The sequence below is a fragment of the Diachasma alloeum genome, unplaced genomic scaffold (genome assembly GCF_001412515.2).
Source record: "Diachasma alloeum isolate Michigan unplaced genomic scaffold, Dall2.0 Dall_scaffold_00517, whole genome shotgun sequence".
NCBI lineage: Eukaryota > Metazoa > Arthropoda > Insecta > Hymenoptera > Braconidae > Diachasma > Diachasma alloeum.
In genome coordinates, this window is record NW_021680649.1 from 235,380 (window position 1) to 251,003 (window position 15,624).

At 35.5% G+C, this 15,624-nt stretch overlaps 1 protein-coding gene across 2 annotated transcripts in view; it reads left to right on the forward strand.

Annotated features, from left to right (window-relative positions):
• Positions 1–15,367, forward strand: part of LOC107042760 (cytoplasmic phosphatidylinositol transfer protein 1) — a 230,530-nt gene extending 215,163 nt beyond the window's left edge. For both annotated transcript variants that reach the window (XM_015263943.2, XM_015263944.2), the window contains one exon: positions 13,914–15,367. In XM_015263943.2, coding sequence (XP_015119429.1) covers positions 13,914–14,159 — 246 coding nt within the window. In that variant the 3' untranslated portion in view covers positions 14,160–15,367. The remainder of the gene's footprint in view (positions 1–13,913) is intronic.
• Positions 15,368–15,624: the final 257 nt, after the last annotated feature.

Here is a 15,624-nt window from a genome sequence, read left to right on the forward strand (position 1 = left end):
TGGTTTGGATTTGCGGCCCATTTCCTCGGCAATACACAAGAAGTTTCCCTTTCTACCAAAGTCTGCGAAAATCTGTGGCCAGTGCCGGAAGATGGCCCTGAATTATGTGATTCCACCCGTCTCAATGGTGAATCTTCATGATACACATCTTCAATGTTCGGACACCCCACCCGAGATATCAAAGCCCCAAACCGAAACACCCGAACCAAGCCCAGATGTGATGAATAGTTCTCTGAGATCAGGTCGGTCTTTCCATCTCGACGATTCCGGCATTTCAATCGATGAAGAAGTGGACAATGTATCTGAATTCTCCAGTTCCCCCATGCATTCTGATGCGGAAGATGATCAAAGTGACGCTGATCCTTCTTTATCAAAGCGCCATCGATCTTCGAGAGAAATAGAATTAGAAGAAATGCTGAATGGTTTGAAAAAAAAATTCAATGATCTGGAAAAGTACGGTGAGCGCTTGCAAATCTTGACGGTTCTTCCACAGTCGTGGAGCGAGCGGAAAATCGCTTCTGAATTTGGCATTACGAGATACATGGCGTCAAGAGCGAAGAAATTGAGAGAAATCAAAGGAGTATTTGCCTCACCAATTGCGAAAGCAGGCCGTTCACTTCCAATACAAACGGTCGAGAAAGTACACAAGTTTTATCTAGAGAATAGTCATGTCATGCCAAGGATGAAAGATAAAGTAGCCGTCAAAATCAATGGAGAGAAGAAAGTAGAGCAAAAGCGAATGATACTCGAAAATCTGAAACACCTTCATAGGAAGTACAAAAATACTCATCCAGAGGCTTTGGTTGGTTTCAGTAAGTTAGCTGAGTTAGCGAGAGCAAATGGCACTCACGTCGTATGTGTTTGCACGTATCATCAAAATTGTAAATTGATGCTCGAAGCCATCAAGATTGCCACTCTAACTGAAGATTCCCCCTGCCCACTCAAGGATTACAAAGATTGTCTAGCACAACTGATGTGTACAAATCCAACCCCGGCCTGTTATCTGGATGAATGTAACGACTGCCCTGAGAAGGGTTTCATTCTCATGTGAATTGAAAAAGCTCCTTTCTGATTCTATTGTCGAAACTGTCCAATTTCGCGTGTGGCAAACTACTGACAGGTGTATCTTGCAGACACAAACGCTTGCGATGGATGACTTCATCAATCTTCTTGACGAACGATTAAAAGTATTAAAACCCCATCACTTCATCGCTAAAGAACAATCAGCTTTTGTTAAAGATCGAAAAGAGAATTTGAATAACGGCGAAGTACTAGTGCTTTCTCAGAAAATTATGCCTTTGAGGCTCAAGATGCTACTCAATCCTTCCACTACAACAATGTCCAATGTACAGTCCATCCCGTTGTTTACTACTATCGTGAAGAAAACGAGATACAGCATCGGAGTTTAGTTGTTTTGTTTGGTACAGAAAATTCTAATACAACATGTGAAGAATAACTACAAAGATGTCGAGAGAATCATCTATGTCACCGATGGAGCTGCACAGCATTACAAGAATCGTTACCAAATGGCTAATCTTCTGCATCGCAAGACTGATTTTGGAATAGATGCAGAGGCCCATTTCCATGCAACCACACACGGTAAAGGAGCTTGTGACGGTGTGGATGCTGTTTTCAAAAGAGAAGCGAGACGTAGAAGCTTGCAAATCGTCCATGGTGAACCCATCCTGACGCCAGATGCTTTGTTTCGATGGTCAAAAGATAATTTGAAAGAAATCGATGTGCTTTTTTTCATCAAGGACGAACATGAGAATATAAAAACTGAATTGAGGGAAAGATTTGATAGTGCCAAAGCTATTCCAGCCATTCAAGAACACCATTGTTTCATTCCAAAATCGGGAGAGCAATTGTTAATGAAACGATATTCGGCTGCGGAAAACCAAGAAGTTTTTCCGAAATGAAAACAAACAACAACAACAAAACGCAAAGCACTTAGAAAACAGTAATCGCGATGAATAGATGTATAGTAAATTAGTGCAATTGGGCAAGTGGTAGTTGAAGACGGTAAATAATAGCCTTTTATTGTAAAAATGTAAAAAGGTCGTTACAGTAAAATAAAACATGTTTTTCTATGTTTCGCACTTCTTTGGATGAGTACTTTGTCTTTCGAAAGAGATTTATAATGTTGTTGATAGTCCCTCCCATCTAGCAGAAGGGAAAACTGTCGATTGAGAAGTGAAAGAAGCAAAAAAAAAGATTGAAAAGAAGAAGAAAAAGAGAAAAGGAGAAAAAATAAGAAAATTGCGAAGAAATCTCATTTTTCTGGTGTACTGCTTGTCTCTTCCATGATAGCTCTCATAGATAGCGAAAAAACTCGAAAATTTCAGAGAAAATTTTTTTCCCGACGCATTGTTTCTCTTTTCTATCGTGATGAATCTCTTTCCTAACTCATATTCATCAAAGGTATGGATTGAAATATCAATTTCTTAATAAAGACGAGGCAGCTCCCCTAGAAAGCGGAAAAACACGAAAATTTAGCAGAAGGGAAAACGAAAATTTAGGAAACAAAAATTCTCTCCGGTGCACTGGTTGTCTCTCTCATGTTGGCGTATTTTGTTTACATCATATATGGACGTCCTTTATCAGAAAAAAAAAATTCCAGCTCTGGAGCCGAAAAAAAATAGCAACGTAAAAATTCATCGAAAAATAGGTGTAGAAGCTTCTTCACGCCTAGGGAGTATTTTTCCTAAAAGTATGAACGAAAACAAAAATTTTCTTTTTTTATTTGTTCGAATTGAATGCGCCATTCAAAAGTTATGAATTTTTGAAAATTTAAAGTTTGGTAGTCATTATCTTAGAAACAAAAAATCGTGAGGCAATGAAATTTGGCAGGAATTCTGTTAATACATAGTAGTTCGGGGTGGCTGAGTTGACATGGAACGTCCCATAAATGAAACCGAACTGTAATCAAATTTGGTGAAACAATTAGAATCAGATCCTTCAGATCATTTCAGGGGTAGGGATTTCGAATTAACTACATATAAACTTTTGTAAAATGCAGACTTATGCTTTTGTAAATTGCGTAGTTTTCAAAATAATAATGAAAGTCGAATTTAATTGCCAATACAACTCTAGATTCCTTGTTTCGTGAATATTCCTAACTAAAATCCTATCTCTAAACATAATTCCCTTAATTCAAATATTTTCCGTAAAAATCGAGCTGCAATTCAATATTGTAATCAAAAGGTAAGAGTATGAACCTAACTTCGTACAGTAAATTCAAATTTTAATCATTTTAGCTATCTTTTTAATAAAACAATTGAAAAGATAGTCCTCCGACGCTGATAATTTCTCCAGACATCACGCATGAAACGGAATGAGTCATTGAATCTTAAATTTAGACAAGTCCCTGCTACCCATTTAGTGAAAGAGATATAATGTTCTTTATTAACTGGAAGAATTTGGAAAAGTATGATACTTTTGATATGCAAGATTACAACTCCTATGCGCAGCCCCGTGATATTTTCCTGTTAAACGACAGTGATCACAAACTTTATCACTTTCATTCAATGGATTTTTACACATATAACATGTCACTGCTGGTCCGAAATCCTCAATTTGCTGAGTTGATAAGTTTTCCTTTTTCAGTTTGGTCTTCAACTATTTATCTACTCTGTATGATAGCAGCTTCATCTCCGTTGAAAACCACTCAATGCAATGTGAACCTCGATGGGTTTTCACTTGTGATAATGAATCATCAAAAGCACATTTCACATAGGATACTATGAGGGATATCATGACCATCCTCTTTTGACTCTATTAAACATTCTAATTCTGCATAAACGGCAAATGGGACGGTTTCTGGATGTTTGAAATCCTTAAAGTTCAACATTTTATTTTCCTCTTCAGGCAAGACCATTCGTACTTTATTCAAATTTGTCTATGATAGCTCTATGGACATGAGTTAGCTTTTCTTCTTCTGTTATTATTACTGCATATTTTTCATTAATTTCTCTGCAAGTTTGCTTTCTGATGGTTTCTTCAAATGTAACGTTTCAAATTCATTCAGGTAGGTATTAATAAAATTTTTCTATTACCATTTAATCGAAGTGTCGAGGGAGAGATAGAATCGTAAAAAAGACAATCAGTTATAGAGAAGAAAGGAATAATAAGAATAATGATGATAACATTCCATCAAGTTGAAGATCTGACAAAATTAGTTGAAAATGAATCTTATTTAATAGAATGATAAACAATCAATTATACATGACAGAAGGAAATAATTTGCAAAATAACCATTCAGAAGCGTATTCCTAAGGGCAATTTGCCGCTTGTTTCAAAGATATTATAAATTTTTTCGAAATAATCACAATATTGTTTTCGTCTTCTTCGCATATTCGACAGATATTATCATAAGGAATATTTTGACACCAAAAAACCTCTATACGTCGTACAATCGATGTTTTTAAAAAGTTTTTGAAATGTTTTTTCATGTTTTAAAATGTTTGCAAATGTTTAAAAATGTTTTTCAGCTGCATGCAAATGGTTTTTCATATTCATCAATGTTTTCAAATGTCTTCCGAATATTTTGATTTCAAATGTTTCTCAAATGTATGCAAATGGTTTTTCATATTCATCAATGTTTTCAAATGTCTTCCGAATATTTTGATTTCAAATGTTTCTCAAATGTATGCAAATGGTTTTTCATATTCATCAATGTTTTCAAATGTCTTCCGAATATTTTGATTTCAAATGTTTCTCAAATGTATGCAAATGGTTTTTCATATTCATCAATGTTTTCAAATGTCTTCCGAATATTTTGATTTCAAATGTTTCTCAAATGTATGCAAATGGTTTTTCATATTCATCAATGTTTTCAAATGTCTTCCGAATATTTTGATTTCAAATGTTTCTCAAATGTATGCAAATGGTTTTTCATATTCATCAATGTTTTCAAATGTCTTCCGAATATTTTGATTTCAAATGTTTCTCAAATGTATGCAAATGGTTTTTCATATTCATCAATGTTTTCAAATGTCTTCCGAATATTTTGATTTCAAATGTTTCTCAAATGTATGCAAATGGTTTTTCATATTCATCAATGTTTTCAAATGTCTTCCGAATATTTTGATTTCAAATGTTTCTCAAATGTATGCAAATGGTTTTTCATATTCATCAATGTTTTCAAATGTCTTCCGAATATTTTGATTTCAAATGTTTCTCAAATGTATGCAAATGGTTTTTAATGTTCTTCAATATTGGTTCCGAATGGAAACATTGTAATCATTCAAATTTAAGTTGTTGATTTTTCTTGATATATTGAACCATCATGATTCAAACAATTCAAAAGTGCAATTTTTAAACCATATTCGTACGTATGTCCGTATGTGTGCACGTATGTAAACAAATTTTGCTTCGATTCTTCGCTAATGAATCGATTGCATTGAATCTTTTTTTTGCCTCCCATGTAGGTATTGTTGAGCCCTATCAATCGCCATTAATTAAAATTCAATTAATTGAAAACATTTTTTTTTAGTTATCGTGAAAAAAAATTTGAGAAAATTCAAAAATTTTAAAAAGTAATAAGTGAATAGAATTTCAATCAATGGCGATTGATACGGCTCAACAATACCTACATGGGAGGGAAAAAAAGATTCAATGATCATGATATCCCTCATAGTATCCTATGTGAAATGTGCTTTTGATGATTCATTATCACAAGTCAAAACCCATCGAGGTCCACATTGCATTGAGTGGTTTTCAACGGAGATGAAGCTGCTATCATACAGAGTAGATAAATAGTTGAAGACCAAACTGAAAAAGGAAAACTTATCAACTCAGCAAATTGAGAATTTCGGACCAGGAGTGACATGTTACCTGTGTAAAAATCCTTTGAATGAAAGTGATAAAGTTCGTGATCGCTGTCATTTAACAGAAAAATATCACGGGGCTGCGCATAGGAGTTGTAATCTTGCATATCAAAATTTTCATACTATTCCAAATTCTTCCAGTTAACAAAGAATATTATATCTCTTTCACTAAATGGGTAGCAGGGACTTGTCTAAATTTAAGATTCAACGACTCATTCCATTTCATGTGTGACGTCTGGAGAAATTATCGGCGTCAGAGGACTATCTTTTCAATCGTTTTATTAAAAAGATAGCTAAAATGATGAAAATTTGATTTTACTGTACGAAGTTAGGTTCATACTCTTACCTTTTGATTAAAATATTGAATTGCAGCTCGATTTTGACGCAAGATATTCGAAATGAGGGAATTTTGTTTAGAGACAGGATTTTAGTTGGGAATATTCACGAAACAAGGAATCTAGAGTTGTATTGGCAATTAAATTCGATTTTTATTATTATTTTGAGAACTACGCAATTTACAAAAGCATCAGTCTACATTTTACAAAAGTTTATATGTAGTTGATTCGAAATCCCTATCGCTGGAATAATCTGAACCATCGGATTCTAATTGTTTCACAAAATTTGATTGCTCATAGTTCGGTTTCATTTATGTATCAATTTTTTTATATGGATCCTTGGTTGAATTCGCAATTTTCTCACCAACAACTAGATTCACTAGAGGCTATCATGTATACTCTCACAAAAACACTTTCTTCCACTCATATAGTTTATTTTGAGTCCGAAATATTTGACAGGACAATTGAAGTTAATAGTTTTGGATGAGACTGTCCACAACGCTTCGTAATAGTCTAATTCTTTGAATGCAAAAAAAGTCACCCCTCTCGGTTAAGGAAATTTGATTCCTGGATAATTCCAATTGATCGTAGCCGACTATTAATTCGGCAGCTATTCAGCACAATTTTGACACTGCGAATTATTGTATTGTATTGAAGGATTGAAAAATACGTCGATTAAGTGAACTATTTCGACCAGAATTATTCCTGCTCCGTCGCTGCTTCAAGACTGATTAATTTTGAGTTTTTACGAGCCACTTGACTCGTGGGGGCTCCAACGAGTCAATTTTTAATTGGTAGAAAATGTCGTATGATTTTTCCCACTTTTAAATCGTCTTCAGGAAAGTAGTTCACTCGGTTTTGTTTTATTGTTTCTCAACCATTCCTCCATCTGCGACTTTTGATATTGAGAAACGGGGGCATGTTGAATGAGACATTTCATCATTGATGCTCTCAACTCCATTGTTTTCGGATTTATTGAGTTTAAGTGATGAAATGTCTCGTCAATTCTTTGACTTATTAATTTGCATTATGTCTATATATATATATATATATATATATATATATATATATATATATATATATATATATATATTATTTTCCATTTAATTTTCCTATAAAAATTCTGGACATCACACATGGGTAGCAGTTGTGAGAGATTAGCGAATTAACTTGATAACGATCATAAAGCAATAACAAGAAAATATCAACCTGATTCTACTAAATTCAATCTGTTCAGTAGAAAGGGGGTATTTCCCTTTGACAATATGTGGACGTCCACATGAAAAAGGATTTTAGTTTCCGAGATATTCACGTTCTTGTCTCAGCAACTGCCATTTGCACCAATGTTGAATTTGTTTTCCATCTGGTCCAACGACGTCATTTTTGACCCCATGAAGATAATTTTGAGCTCAAAATGGGCTAAATGTTATCAATATTATCAGAGTATACATAACATTATATCGACAAAGCGGTCCCTTTTCATGTGGATGTCCACATGTGGATGATTGAGGTAAATTGGATGAAACCGAATTGTCTAGAAAAGAAGGGCTTTACTCTCAATTGACTGATGAGCAGATATCTGATGAAGATGATCAACATGCTCTTAATGTTTGGAGTGAATTGAAAATGAAAACATTGAGGGAGTATTCAGATCTCTACCTACAAAGTCATCTCTTGTTAGTTGGGACTTTTCAAATTTTCCGTCGTAATTGCNATGTGGATGATTGGGGTAAATTGGATGAAACCGAATTGTCTGGAAAAGAAGGGTTTCACTCTCAATTGACTGATGAGCAGATATCTGATGAAGATGATCAACATGTTCTTAATGTTTGGAGTGAATTCAATATGAAAACATTGAGGGAGTATTCAGATCTCTACCTACAAACTGATCTCTTATTATTAGTTGGGACTTTTCAAATTTTCCGTCGTAATTGCCTTTCCACTTAGGAATTAGACCCTTTGCATTATTATATAACACGTAGATTATTAGCCTTTGATGCTAATATGCTGAAATATACCGAGGTGAATTTAGAGCTTTTTACAGATCCAGAAATGATATTATTCATTGAAAAAGGTATTAGAGGTGGAATATCACAATGTTCAAACAGATATGCCCATGCAAATAATCCATTCATGGGTTGAAATGTTATGATCCCTCGTCAGAAACATCATATTTCATGTATTATGATGTGAACAATTTATATGCAGCCGCTATGAGTATCAGTTTGCCATGTGATTCATTTGAATGGGTTGCAACCAGTTCTGTAGACATTTTAATTGCTGCAGATGATTCTCCAGTCGGATATATCCTTGAAGTTGATTTGGAATATCGTCAAGAATTGCATGAACTATATAAAGATTTTCCGCTCTGTCCCGAATATTCCATCCCTCCGGAGAGCAAACATACTAAATTAGCGACAACTCTCTTCCCGAAAGAAAAGTGTGATACATTACGTAAACATCGTATTTTAAAATTCAATCAGAAGCCCTGGTTGGAATCTTACATTGATCTGAATACTATGAAAAAACAACAGTCAAAAAATGAATTCGAAAAGAACTTTGATAATTTGATGAATAATGCTGTATTCGGAAAAACTATGAAAAATGCTAGAAAACAGAAAGATATTAAGCTCTTCACGCATTGGAGTGTTCGATATGGAGCAAAAGCATTGATAGCAAAACCCAATTTCCACAGCTTTATGATGTTTGATGATAATGAATGAACGGAACATCCGTATATTTCAAGAAACCTATCCATATTGGATTTATGATGCTCGATTTATCATAAACGATTATATATTACTTCTATCAGAAACACATTAAATGTAAATTTGGGGATTCAGCAAAACTCATATATACCGATGCAGATAGCTTATTCTATCTGTTTCAAGTACCAAATATCTGAGTCTATAAAATAAGACATACACATGTTCGATACATCTGACTATAAAGAGAATAATGAATATAGAATGCCCCTCGCAAACAAGGAAGCATTAGGACTCATGAAGGATGAGAATAATGGTCGAATCACGGTTGAATTTGTTTACGAGCAAAAACATACCCATTTAGGATGTTGACTGATGAGAAAGCTAAGAAGAAACCTGAAGGTGTTAAAGCTGCTACACTCAGGAAAAGCACATTCAATGATTTTTTTTTGGTAATGAGTACATTATCAGAAATCAGTATTGAATCCAGAGCAAAAAACATGAGGTGCACACAATCTGCTAGCAGAAGATGGTTTTGAGTTGGGAAGATAATAAATGTATGATTTCACTCCATACAACAGATACTCTACCTTGGGGTTATTTCGAACAACTTGTGTAATTATATATATATTCTCAGATTGTTTCTCATAATAACAATAGTAATGGTAATAACGTACACATTTGAATAAATAAATAAACTTTTTCAACATTTAACGAAGCGTTTTTATTGCTTTATGTATACTTGTTTTCTTACAATTATCATACAGTTATCTTAAATATATTCCGTCTATGTTCTTCTGATAATATAGCATTCAATATTCTTTCATGAACACTTATTCAATGTTTGAGATCATGATTTCGAGCAATTTTCTTCCGTGAGAAAATACGGTGGAACTAAGCTGATCTTATTATTATACACATCCTTTTCTCATAAAACATAACTTAGAACTATGTGAAACGAGTTTCAAAAAGAGTTTGTCTATGTTGTTTTGATAATATATGGTTCAATATTTCTTGACATGAACTTATTCGACGTCTGAAATGATCATGATCTCGAGCAATCTACGAGTTGAGATTCAGTAAACTGAACTTGACTTTGTATTCAGTGTGGATCATGCAGAGTACGCGAGTTATCCCCACTCCAACTCCCAATGGATGATTCATCATGGATCAGTCGGGAATCATCGAGAATATTCGCGACCAATCGAGTATCCTATTTCATACAAGTCCCAACAGGACTAAGGGGGAGCCCCCACCGCGAAAACGTCATCCTTCTCGAATGTACAAGTCTCAGCAGGACTTACGGGAAACCCCCACCTCGCACATCGATCAGTTATCAGTCTGAGTGGCTCACCGATATCATTCATCTTGACAATATTCGACCATTGTTTTCACATATTTGCACGTGTTTGCATAGGTTTGTAAATCTTGTCCAATGTTTGCAAATGTTTGCAGAATGCAAATGTTTGCAGAATGTTTGCAAATGTTGTCAAATGTTTGCAAATGTTTCCAAATGTTTGCAAATGTTGTCAAATGCTGGCAAAATGTTTATTATATTAATGTTCATTATACAATATTAAATATTGTCAAATGTTTGCAAAATGTTTGCAGAATGTTCGCAAATGTTTACAAAATGTGTGCAAATGCCGTTAAATATTTGCACATGTTTAGAACTTATGGGAAGTTCCCCCACCGTACAAGTAAATGAGTCATCAGCCTGAGTGACTCATCGATGACGTCATTCATCTCGAAATCTCCGCGATTTTGGCGGCAATATCCAATTTTATCCATGTTTCCACAGGTTTTCATAGTATTATATTTCATACAAGTTCTACCAGGATGGTTCCTCCGCCATGCGAGTCGATAACTGATCGATGACGATATCCGTCTCGAGCCTTCAGCGACGGTGGCGCCAATATTCCATTTCATGCAAGTTTCAACAGGTCATCATACAAGTCCCAACAGGTCTTAGAGGGATTCCCCCACCACGCGAGTCGATGAGTCATTCGTCTAGAAAATTCCATGACAGTGGCGCCGCCACTAGTATCATATTCCATACAAGTCCCAACAGGACTCAAGAAGTACCCCCACCACGCCCCCGAGTTGATGAGGTGACTCATCGATGACGTCATCCGTCTAGAAAATTCCGCGTCGGTGGCGCCGCCACTAGTATCATATTCCATACAAGTCCCAACAGGACTCAGGAAGTACCCTCACCACGCCCCCGAGTTGATGAGGTGACTCATCGCTGATGTCATCCGTCTAGAAAATTCCGCGACGGTGGCGCCGCCCGGTGGCGGCGAGGAGCTTTGATACAGAACCCGCTTAGTCTGACTACTACGCTGATTGATTGAAATGAAAAAGAAGGACATTATTCGAAAAATTTGAAAAATTCCTCGGATTTTGTCAACAATTTCACAAAAATTTCGAAGTTTAAAAAAAATGCACAAGCATTTCGGGATTTTATAGAGAATTTGAAAAAATTGCATCGTCGAATAAAATTGTGAAAAAGATCATGAATGCAGAGAAGATACTTCGAATCAGCAAAAAAGCATCAGAATCAATCATGAAATTTTTCCAACAAAATTATCGATTGCTTTTGTGAAGAAATAAAGTGGAATCAAGAGGGTGGCGAAGACTAAAAAATTCGGCGTTTTGTNACGTGTTTGCATAGGTTTGTAAATCTTGTCCAATGTTTGCAAATGTTTGCAGAATGCAAATGTTTGCAGAATGTTTGCAAATGTTGTCAAATGTTTGCAAATGTTTCCAAATGTTTGCAAATGTTGTCAAATGCTGGCAAAATGTTTATTATATTAATGTTCATTATACAATATTAAATATTGTCAAATGTTTGCAAAATGTTTGCAGAATGTTCGCAAATGTTTACAAAATGTGTGCAAATGCCGTTAAATATTTGCACATGTTTAGAACTTATGGGAAGTTCCCCCACCGTACAAGTAAATGAGTCATCAGCCTGAGTGACTCATCGATGACGTCATTCATCTCGAAATCTCCGCGATTTTGGCGGCAATATCCAATTTTATCCATGTTTCCACAGGTTTTCATAGTATTATATTTCATACAAGTTCTACCAGGATGGTTCCTCCGCCATGCGAGTCGATAACTGATCGATGACGATATCCGTCTCGAGCCTTCAGCGACGGTGGCGCCAATATTCCATTTCATGCAAGTTTCAACAGGTCATCATACAAGTCCCAACAGGTCTTAGAGGGATTCCCCCACCACGCGAGTCGATGAGTCATTCGTCTAGAAAATTCCATGACAGTGGCGCCGCCACTAGTATCATATTCCATACAAGTCCCAACAGGACTCAAGAAGTACCCCCACCACGCCCCCGAGTTGATGAGGTGACTCATCGATGACGTCATCCGTCTAGAAAATTCCGCGTCGGTGGCGCCGCCACTAGTATCATATTCCATACAAGTCCCAACAGGACTCAGGAAGTACCCTCACCACGCCCCCGAGTTGATGAGGTGACTCATCGCTGATGTCATCCGTCTAGAAAATTCCGCGACGGTGGCGCCGCCCGGTGGCGGCGAGGAGCTTTGATACAGAACCCGCTTAGTCTGACTACTACGCTGATTGATTGAAATGAAAAAGAAGGACATTATTCGAAAAATTTGAAAAATTCCTCGGATTTTGTCAACAATTTCACAAAAATTTCGAAGTTTAAAAAAAATGCACAAGCATTTCGGGATTTTATAGAGAATTTGAAAAAATTGCATCGTCGAATAAAATTGTGAAAAAGATCATGAATGCAGAGAAGATACTTCGAATCAGCAAAAAAGCATCAGAATCAATCATGAAATTTTTCCAACAAAATTATCGATTGCTTTTGTGAAGAAATAAAGTGGAATCAAGAGGGTGGCGAAGACTAAAAAATTCGGCGTTTTGTGAAATTTAATAATTATTGTTTTGCACTCTGAATGGAACTTCGATTATGATTATAGTTACAAGCTCATTCAGTGAATACAGAGTTAGTGAATTACTTATTGCAATTGAAGAGGTGATGAACCGTGAAGCATTGTTTCCATTAATCTTCACACTCAGTATAATAAGACGATGGTGATTCATCAATTTATGAAAAACTCACAAGGAAAAACACGAGAAAAGGCATTATAAAAGGCATCAACGTCGCGGCTGCGGCGGCGCTAGTATCTCAATAAAATAGACTGTATAGAAAAATCGAATTCGATTGATTTTGTCTATCGAATATTATTCATTGACCATTTTTATTGTGGTGACTGTGTTTCCATCATACCTCCACATATGAAAAAATCCTATGGAGAATTCGAACATTTCCCATAGGATTTTCCGGATAGGATTTCTTATAGGATTTCATATGAGATTTTAAATAGGATTTCCTTTAAAATTTTGGGGCGTAAGGGTCACAATGAGTGTCATACGTATCACATGGGGGTTATATAGGGATTATGTGGCGGTCATATGAAGGTCATTTGATCCTCGTACGTCCTCATGTTACCCTCATGTGACGCTTACATAACCCATATATGACTCTTGTATGACTCCTACATGATCCCCATATGACACCCATATGACATCTATAGGATCCTTATACGACCCCCATATGACTCTTTTTGACCCTTATTTGACCCTTATGACCCTAAATTTCATAGGAAATCCTATTGAAAATCTTATAGAATATCTTATAGGAAATGCTATTTGAAAAATCCTATAGAAAATGTTCGAATTCTCCATAGGATATCCTATAGGATTTCGTATAGGAAATACGAAAACCCTAGGTAGGATTTTCTAGGGTCGTATAGGAAATCCTATGGGAACTCCTATAGGATTTTTCCATACGTGATCTGCTTAAAATATTCATTCACAAAAACCGTAAAAAATTTCTGAGGAACATTTCCCTGAATTTATGTAAATTCCTAAAATGACTCCATCCGATACAATTTTCTGACGAATTCGCTAGGTTTTTCATCAAAGAAAGATCTTGGTTGTTTTTCTAAAATTCAAGCTCAACATAAATTCTGTATTGAATTTTTTTCCAGTGTATCCGGGACATACTCCTCCTTGGTCATCGTCAGGCCTTCGCCTGGATCGACGAGTGGGTGGAGATGTCTATAGAAGACGTCCGGGAGTACGAAAAGAAGATGCATGCAGCGACAAACCAAAAAATGCAGTTCAAAACCGAAGAGGAAATCAACTCCACATCGGCAAAACCACTTGGATCCACTCCGTCCTCACCCAAAAGTCCGAATGAATCTGCTAATCGTTCTTGGTTCTCTTGGTCGTAACTGGAGAGTTTTAATTAAATGATAATCACTAGTGATTATTGTTTAGTGATACTGATGGTCCTAATTATTTCTTTCTAGTGTAAATAATTTCATTGCAATTTTGTGATTGAGAAGAAATTAGGTTTTTCTAGGACATTCTGAGTCACAACCATATGAATATCTCGAAATGAACATTTGGTCTATCGCAGAAAAATCTCGAAAACTTTGAAAAGAAAAGAAATTCCAATTTCTGAAAATGAGATGAAACGAGTATTTTGGTTGGTAAAATTTCCGGCGTTTTTCAAATGAGAAGACCATTTTCGCTTCTCTCCTTAAAAGATTCAGTGAAAGAGTGAATAATTGATCTTGATATTTTTTTCTAAAAACGTGATAATCTCCAGGAGGAGTGGTTCTACGTCAGAAAGTCGAAAGACATTTTTTACGAAATTTTCTGCTCTGCAAAAAAGATTTCTTTTACATTTTCTCGTAAAACCACTAGTTTTTAGAATAATTTCATTTTCAAGAAAACGTAATCATGGATTATTACCACTTGAATTTTGAATTGAATATCCGTCTCAGTTTTTTAGGACAATTCAGGAATTCAGAGAGATCGAATATTGTAGTGAAAGTTGTTGTATTCCTCGGGAAATTTTCAATGAAAAATACTGCTTATGAATCCTCTCATCTCCTTGAAAATATCGAGATATTTGCAATTTCCATCGAACCAAAATAAATCATTTTTTGGAATTTTTAAAGAATTTTCATAGATCAAATAGTTATCCAGATTTTTTTCCTGAAAAGAATGTTCTTGGCTATCCAATGGGCTTAATTTCGACCCCTCAAACTCTGGAGTGGGAGTCCTTGATCACAAAATTCTTCATTCATCACATGAATAGTCGACAAACTTAATTAAAAACCATTAAATAATTTTTTGGGCACTCTAAGAGCCCCAGATTTTTCAAATTCAGATCTGTGATCTCAAAAATGCGTTCGTCTTTTCCCGAAACTAATCGTTCTGTGCAAAATTATTTGTGTAATTTTGTTTTTGTCCAATACGTATTGAGTGAACAAAATTGAATTCTATAATGAAGCACGTGAAAGATCAAATATTTAAATAATTCATGATCGTTGATGAGCTTTACAATGTACTTGATTACAGGTTCGTTGAATTTGAGATGATACTGAAGAATTGAAACTGTAATTGTGTAATAAAAGTGTATGAAACAACAGTTTTGTGATTCTTCTGGTCATTATTTTCGAGTAGCCTCCATAACTAATTGAGATACAGAACAAAGTTGGCCGCAAAAGGTATTCAGTTTCAGTGATTAATCGAGATGGAAAAAAATGTTCTCACCGCGGCAACGGGACAACCGTACCAACGAAAACTCTCCCAACATGAAACACTACCGAAATAATCCCCACCAACATACATATTATGTCCTATCAATGTTACTAGGAGAACAGTGGCGCCATTCTAATTATTTGG